We start from the raw sequence: 8,596 nt of genomic DNA, 5'->3' as shown, positions 1-8,596 counted from the left end.
TTAATGAGTATGTTATCTTTAGTGTTTTAATGAGACTTTCTGGTAGCAGAATGTATGTAGCGTTTTTTGCAATGGAATGCACAGCAGCACTGTTTCAGAAGGATATACAAAAGGTAAAATGTACTGTAATATTGTGGTAAAATAGTTGATAGCTGAATGGATATGATTTAAAATTACAGTGGTTTCCAGTACTAAAATAATGTTAAAATGAAAGAATTCTATAAAGGTAATGAAGGTTTTAATCCATCCATTTTCTAACTGCATTATCCAATACAGGGTTGCAGGGGAGCCAGAGGCATGATTTACCCTGAACTGGACACCTGTCCATCACAGCGCACACTCACACCAGGGACAATTTTCACAAAAGCCAATTACCTGAAGACAACCCAAGCAAACACATGTAGAACATACAAACCCCAGGTCTGAGGATGAACTCATGGCCACAGTGCTCTGAGACAGCACCACTGCACCACTTTTTTATGCTACTATATTCCAGTTAAATACCAGAGTTTACTGTTGCTTATTTTAGCCTGGAAGAGATACATTATGATCATTTGATACTGGCAAATATTCTTGTAGCACAAGGAAAGCGGTACAAACACTATATTTCCACTAGGGGGAACAGTAGGTTTTTGGACTAAACTGTCCTGCTTTGGCAACACTTTATATTTATGGTTTATAAATGAGTTATTTCTGGATAATCACTTCAGGAACTCACTTTATCCCCTGAACAGTAGTCACTGTAAATATAATTTGTCTTTTACTTCCCAAAACAATTCAATATTTCCCACTGTACTGCATACAGTATTTAGCCTCTAGAATTTAATTTACTCAATGGTAGTCTTGAAGCATGTAGTTAGTACTGTATAGGTACTATCATTTAACAGCATTCATGAGATACATTCAAACAGAATATTAATTCCATATATTCAATTGAACCTTTCAAAGAGAACAACCATTTCCCTGTGAAATTAGGCTTTTCTCTGTCACTTCTCAGGTGGCTCTGACAATCAGCTGCCGTTAAATTGTGGCTGTGGGCATCTGTTTCAATGGAGTTTCTACTCCCTCTTTAAGTGTGATATTAGAAATACATCTTTTTTTGCTCAAAAACTGCTTTTTACAAATTAAAGATACGGCTATAAATTAATATGACGTTTTGGCTGTGAAGCCTTCTTAAGGTGTGTGGAGACACACCTGAAGAAGGCTTCACAGCCGAAACCTTTTCTCTCTTCTCTTTTCAGCATGGAATAAACCTATTGTTCCTTTACAGACTACGCATGCTGACGCAGCTACCCACCTGCACTACTATAAACGAATATAGCATACAATGGCATCTAATTATAACAACTTATACTTGGGATTTTTTAAAGAATCTTTTGTTTTTAATCCACAGCATAATATTACATTATGAAAGACAGTTTTGTGCAGAAAAAAAAGCACCTTTACATTTTACTTTATTTATTTAAAAACTAAGAGCTTTTTTTTAAGTGGTAAGAATGGTAAATTGTGCCATGTGAAGTTCATTTTTCAGTTTCCACTGTCTACATTCCCGGGCACGGCTTATATGTGGGTTAATATTTACCTATCGGATTAGCAAAGGTTAAAATAACACAACTGAAACAGGATGAGGAAATGTGCACACACTCCTCTGACATACTCATGAGAGAGAGTCTTTCCCCACTTGACATGCTTTGAGCTTATAAAAGAGAGATCACCCACTGGAGAAAACACGACTGTGAGTGACATCACTGTGAGGTCATAGGCATTGAGCAGGTCAGACAATCAAGACTGCAAGGGGAGACTCAATCCTACCCAACATTAGAGACATGCCTGCTTTTGCAAGTGCCAGCTTGATAATGGTTTAAGTTCCTCAGATATTTTTTAACTTCAGCTAGGCGTATGGCCTTTGACTTAAAAATCAGTAAATCATTAAGGAATGCTGGAAGGTTTAATAGACTTAAGATATTCTTACCAGATCGAAACACCAGCACGGCACTGTAACCTTATTCTTTATAAAAATGTGAACATAAACTCTCTCTTTTAAACTGTACAGGCCTATTACAAAGCCAGTCGAAGTGGACAGCTCCACAGAGTAAACAGTCATATAATCCAATGCTTCAAGTTGATCAATAATGTAGTAACTGTACTGTATATGAAGATGTGGTGATTGTTTTTATTTAACCCTATCCACCTGTTCTGAAAAGCATAGGTTGTCTTGTGTTTTGCAATACGTAGTCTGTGGTGTTATTGATTTAGCTAGTAAAAATATATATATTACTCATCCATTGTGTGGTTTCTGTGTAAAGTGTTGTCAGCATTACACTATTAATATATTACAATACTGCTGTGAAAACAAACTTATTGATTATGTTTAAAAGACACTGGAGATCACTTGCATTTGCAATATTTTGAGAAAAGTGTAGTGTTGAAAGCTAATACACACGTATATTCCCCCCCGATATATTCAGTACTTCATTCAAAAAATGTTTTTTTAGATGCATGACTTCCTCATGATACATATCCTTTATAAATACATTTTACTTTTGCTATTAAGGTCAGTACTGAATAGTTTAGGAACATGTAAAGGTTTATTCCATGCTGAAAAGAGAAGAAAAGAAACAATATTTCAGCTGTAGAGTCTTCTTCAGGTGTCAGTTCCCGTTTCTTTTCTTCTCTTTTGCTGCCTACGCGTGTTGACACACTACCTACTTGAGCTACTGCAGAGTTTTCTTACATATTACTTACCACCATTTGCTTTGACTTGGAAAAACTATGCAGTATCTTTTGAAAAGCAGCCCTTTCTTGTTTGTCTATTTCTGCCAGCCACGTGTTACTGGCAGTCCTCAAATGTGTCAACTACTGTGAGGAAGGCCTTCCACACTCCAGGCCTGCTCGTGCACACAGCCCCGCCTCCTCTTCTCGTTTGACTGATCTCTCGGTTCGTGTCCGCGATGCAGGTCCAGTGCGGACCCCCGCCCTTCGTCACACACCACGGAGTGGTCCACCATGATGCCGAAAGGCCTGGCCTCTGGCAGCTGCATCGTCGTCACGTTGTACACCTTGTGCGCCACGGAGCAATTCGACGGCAGAGGCCGATGAAGCTTCCCCCAACTTTTGGCAAAGAAGTTGTCTCCTAAATAGTTAACCAGCAAACCCGAGTAGAGATCTGAAACGGAACAGAGTCACAGGTTCCATGTTAGAATCTGTTCCAGGCACACTTTCTACCCAACCAAAAACAGGAAGTGCACTTGCTACCAAAACGTCAAACTGGAACCGAGAACAAGTGAATGTGTATTTCTCCCCCCCTCTCTGAATGCTGTACTGTACTGGCTGCTACCCAGAACGTTCTTTTTTAAATCAACACCACCAATATACAGTAGATCAAGTGTGAAGTGTGACATATTGCTTTTGAAGGGCGGTGTTTGAAACTTACTGGATTGTTCCTTTTCTACATAACCTTTATTTTAAATGTATTTAAATAAAATATGACAACCGTTTCCAATAACCTTTAAAGTAACAGCAGAATGAGATCCTTGTATCAATTAATCAATTTCTTTTCAAAACGAGTTGAGATTAATGGAACAAACTGCACATGTTATTTAAGTCCTGGTTCCTTTCAAGAAACAGCAGGATGAGATCCTTGAATCAACTACTAAGAAATTAGCTAAATGGGCCAAATGTAACCTCTCGTGTTCTTAGGTATTAAATGGTATCTAAAGAAGCTACACAAGTTATATTTTTATCCTGTCTTGTGTTTAAATCAACATACCAAGAGAAAAACATTTGTTTTAGATTGTTGTATAAATAAAAGATTGAAATATTCTATTAATCAATTTGCTCAAGAATTGGGCTTTACAGAATGTTAATAAAGCACCTACAAACTACCTCAGACACAAATCCTAAACCTAAATTACTACTGAATATAAATGAATGCTTTACTAACATCCCATAAAATCTCTGTTGAAAGAAAGCGATGCTATGAAACCTTAAATCTAAAGTGTAACCGCAGAACCATGTAGGAAAGTTCAGTTGCCAGGTGGCAGATTGAGAAAGTTTCACCAAAACGAAGTCTGCTTTTTTATATAAATACATCTTCAATTGGGAAAGGCTTTGACTAAAAATAAACTGGATATTGTTCCAACAAAATCTTTGTGAGAAAGTGGGTCTTGCTGGCTAGAAACGGCCAACATACAATAGAGTTAGACTTTAAATAAATAAATTCAGATTCTGAGAGGCTCAATAAGTGCTTGTTCAGAGTAAATCAGACACTGTTGACCGAGTTTCAGCAGTGATACATAATTCACTGAATACCAACACCAACACAACAAGATTGGGCACTTTGGGATATCCAAGCGATCTCAAACGCGTCCGATAACTGCAACCTCTATGACCAGCTGGGCACCAGTGCTCTTGTAGTGTTGTCAGTGAAAGAAACATCATTGGTACAACTTATGCCAACTCCGACACTTAGCATCACTGTGGGGCTGTTATAGCACATATTTTGAAGGAATAAGTACATTTCGTCATCTATTCCAAGCTGGTACTGGTCTGGAACTGTGATAATTCATTTGTGATTTTAAAATGTAGAGGCATGCAAAAAATTAGTTAACCAGCAAACTATTGATTCCAAATATCTAAAATGAGAAAAATAACTGATGTGACATTTTCACTTCTCCAGGAACAAACTGCAATAATGAAGCACAGAGATTGTTTATGGATCATGGCAACTGTGTTGTTCACTACTGTTTCTGTATTTTGAATTGGAGAATAGTTTCTAAAGAAGCGATCAGTTGGGAAAAAACCGTGATCCATAGACTTTACTGATTTTTTTGTTTTGCAGACTCTAGCTCTGCCTTGGCTTTCTTTTTCTGAACACTGACAGGTTTTGTGCCTTCGCAATGTTGTTTTCCCCCCATCTCACACATTGTTTGAGCAGCTTTTGAAAAGAAATGCGAATGAAGGGGGATGTCTGAAGTAAGTTGTAGAACAGAAAAATACGTTTTGTTTAATCTTAAAACCAATATCTGGCATTGGTATGGGTGGTAGTGCCATTTGCATAAGGGAAATTTCAGATCGACTTGCATTTATCAGAAACTTCATGAAAAGGAATTGAGAGGGAAGAAGTGGTGCTCACCGTCGTTAAATCTAGAGTATTTTGCAAAGCTGGTGAAAGTTTCCCCTGCTAAAGATGTCAGGGGCAGCTGCATAAACCAAGGCTCTTTCCTGGGATAGCATGTTCTCTGAGCCACACACTGAAGGTCTCTGTGGAAGGTTTGGGGGATGTGATAGTCAAAAGAGTATACATGGATATACTGGAGTTGCACAGCTGTAGAGACAAGAATGAAAAATAACCAAGAGTAAGCATGGCATTTTCATACATCCAGGTCAAATGCCCCCTTTCTTTTTCCATTAGTTTGGAGAGTTTCCTTTATTTATTTTCATTTGTTAAACTATCCTCCAAGTTCTGAAATGTTGACATACATTTTCAGCAGCCACCATACACATCATTTAGATTTAATTAGAAAGTCTAAGGCTATTTCGGTATTTATTTTCATCTGTATACACAATGAGGTGTAAGTCTATTAGTGTCCACCTATTCTCAGGGTTATATTAAGCGTGCATATGAAATTGAACCACCAACAGATAATAACAGAATAGACTGGTTTTTGCCCCACAGGTAAATTTAAAATAGGAAAAGAACAGGTGCACCAAACCAGAACAAAAACTGCCAATACTTGAATCTTAAAATCTGGAAAAATTGTACCAAAGGCTTTCAGAAAGTGATAGACAGCTGCGATGTCAATGCCATGTACATACTAAAGCTGTATGTTCATGTGAACGCCTACCTATGTCCTTGAAGGTGCTGTATGTGTAAGTCCCGCAGAAGAAGGTCTGTGAATTTTCATGCCCACTGGAGGGCCAGAATGATGTAGAATGATTTTTCACATCTGGAAGCTCTGGGGTGCTGTGAACCAGCCACACTCCTGTCTGTCTAACATCACAATCCCTGAAAAAGGTCACACAAGATACATTCAAATCTCAAAATTTGATCGTTTTTGATCCGTCTGGTTTTTCAGTTTCAATCTTTTTAAAGGACAAGTCTGCTCTTTTTGAACAGAGTCCATTATCAAGCCTGCTTCCAGCTGACGAATTCAATTAATCAATTCAGTTCAAGAATCAAACAAGAACTGTATAATTGATCAAACTAAACAAAAAAACTTCTATTTTGGGCTAATTTCAATTCTCTTAATCTGACTTTTGGCTTTTTTGTCCAACCGAATTTAACTGAACATACTTCATGGCCAAAAGTCAGATTAAGAGAATTGAAAACCATAGTCCAAAATAGGACTATTCTTAATCCTATTAATTATTTTCAGTTCTCTTGAACTGACAATTGGCCATGAAGTATGTAGATTTATTTCTTAATCTCAACAATTTAATTTACTGTATTCATTTAGAAATGGGCTACTGTAAATTCAATTCAATAGAAACCTAGAGCCCAAAACAAGCATCTTTAGTTTTGTTTTACCCAGCAAATGAATCTTTTATTATAAACATCAGTATTATATTGACTTACAGAAGTGTTTTTAAACTCAGTGATTTTCACCAGGAGAAAAAGCTCTGATGGCAACAGATTTGTTCTTAGCTTATGTGATGCCTCAGAAAAAGAAATGTAAATGGGAAAAAAAATAATGAACAAAAACAAGATGGAAATATATACTTTAAAGCTTTATGATTCAAGTTTTAAAACCAGAAAACACAGAAAGCTGGTGTTGGTATTCTTCAGAAACAGTACAGTATATACTTCGGACGTGCCATCATGTCTTGACCATATTGAGTAAATCATAAAATAAATGTTTTCTACTGAATCAATGATTTGGACAAAATCTGCAGAATCACACATGTAAATGTTCTACCCTGAAATAGTGTAAATTTTAAAATATTTTATTTTAGATATATATAAAATGAACAATTCACATCCTGCATATGTAGCAAACATTGCACTTGGCTTTAATCATAGCAATAAGCAAGCAAACCCAGCAAGTATTACAGATACAATTATATTGTTTGTTGTGCTGTCTATGATGTTTTTTCCCCCCCCCCCCATTTTCTGTGTCCTTCTGTCTTGTACATTATAAAATGTTACTTACCTTTGCTGTGTCCAAAAGATGAAGGAGCAGGTTTAAATGACTTGGGAGGTTGATCGTTGTATAGAAGATACCCAAAGTCCACAGTCTTTTAGGAAGGAATATAAAAAATATCAATACAAAGTTTGTATTTGTATTGCACAAAAGGCTTTTGAATTATAAGAGAAACCTGTGAAAATAAACACATCGAAAAGACAATGTATATCCTGACCTCACTTTCTGGGAGATGACACAGATTATAAATAAAGGTTTCTTACCTTTTTATGAATGTAGGACAAAAAAGGCTGCAAAGTCTGCCCCACTGCACTCTTGGAGTCATTCACCAATTTCTTCCCATATACCCAGCCATTGGTATGGTCATCCATGTAGAGGTATCGCAGACCTCTTCCTTCATCGTGGTCTGGCAGCTTATACAGAATAAACCTGTATGATTCCAAAAACACATAAAAGAGTATTACATACTGTATACTGCTCTAGAACTGTGACACTGTACAATGTGTCCTGGGTGTTGGACAGACAGTGTTAACTGTTGTGATCACTAGAAAATAAAAAGGGCACTTAAACAATACTAGTGTCTGTTGCCAGTCTGTGGGTGCACTGGTGCTTCTGGGAGATGAACAGAACCTGTGGCAAGAGAAGAAGGGTCAAGCAGCCTTGATCATTTCTAGGTGATGTAGTGGCCTACAAAGTGAAAATAGCTCTTGTTTTTAGGGGTCGCCCATGTTTGACATGAGCATTGTGGAAAAACTGGAATAATCTTATGCGATTAGAGCTCATTTTCTGCATTTTAAACCAGCAGAGCTCTGTAGAACTGAACTGCAGCAGTTGACAAAGAGTCAACAGTTGACTAAAAGAAGCGAGGCAAGGCAAGCATCTCACAAACATTACTCTCCTCAAGAATACATTCTGGTGAATCGTTTCAAAACGAACTATTGAAAGGAAAAAAACACTTTAAAATCCAATAGTAATTTCTTTATGACAAAAAAAAATCATAGACACTGTACCCTGGATTTACAGATGCAGCCATTCAAAGTGCGCGGCACAGGCACGTACCGGGGGTAATTGGCTACGTCATCGCGCATCGTGACGCGAGATGACGCAAAATACCGCGGTACGTGATTGGTTGACCGACAGGGGCACTCGTGGTGCATTGGTCGGTCGTAGAAAGATTTAAATGTCTTTACTGTGCCCGTTTAAGTATTGAATATTTATATGGAATTTTACCACTGAAGGGAAATCTTAGTAGCTGAGCATAAAAAGAATAGGAGCATACTGTAACGCGTGTGAAGGCCATAAACGATATTAATTTTGGAACATAAACATACAGTATATGGCTGGTCTCTGTACTTTAAAGCTGCTTAAACCAAGGCTCTTTCCTGGGATAGCATGTTCTCTGAGCCACACACTGAAGGTCTCTGTGGAAGGTTTGGGGGATGTGATAGTCAAAA

At 37.5% G+C, this 8,596-nt stretch overlaps 1 protein-coding gene across 1 annotated transcript; it reads right to left on the bottom strand.

Annotated features, from left to right (window-relative positions):
- Positions 1 to 2,852: 2,852 nt before the first annotated feature.
- On the bottom strand, positions 2,853 to 8,223 carry LOC148811443 (deoxyribonuclease-2-alpha-like). The gene is made up of 5 exons (XM_088908775.1): positions 8,219 to 8,223; positions 7,406 to 7,571; positions 7,152 to 7,156; positions 5,847 to 6,007; positions 2,853 to 3,166 (listed from the first exon to the last, which is right to left on the bottom strand). The coding sequence occupies exons 1-5, from the start codon at positions 8,221 to 8,223 to the stop codon at positions 2,853 to 2,855; spliced, it is 651 nt and encodes a 216-aa protein (XP_088764901.1).
- Between the last annotated feature and the right edge of the window lie 373 nt (positions 8,224 to 8,596).

The sequence above is a fragment of the Atractosteus spatula genome (assembly GCF_055471065.1).
Source record: "Atractosteus spatula isolate fAtrSpa1 chromosome 11 unlocalized genomic scaffold, fAtrSpa1.hap1 SUPER_11_unloc_1, whole genome shotgun sequence".
Classification (NCBI taxonomy): domain Eukaryota; kingdom Metazoa; phylum Chordata; class Actinopteri; order Semionotiformes; family Lepisosteidae; genus Atractosteus; species Atractosteus spatula.
This window is presented reverse-complemented; position numbering and strand designations above follow the sequence as displayed.

Excerpts from the sequence above, each read along its gene's own strand:
- LOC148811443 (XM_088908775.1), bottom strand. Across the intron at positions 3,167-5,846 it reads CAGCACCTTCAAGGACATAG|ATCTCTACTCGGGTTTGCTG; the intron begins GTAGGCGTTCAC and ends GTTCCGTTTCAG.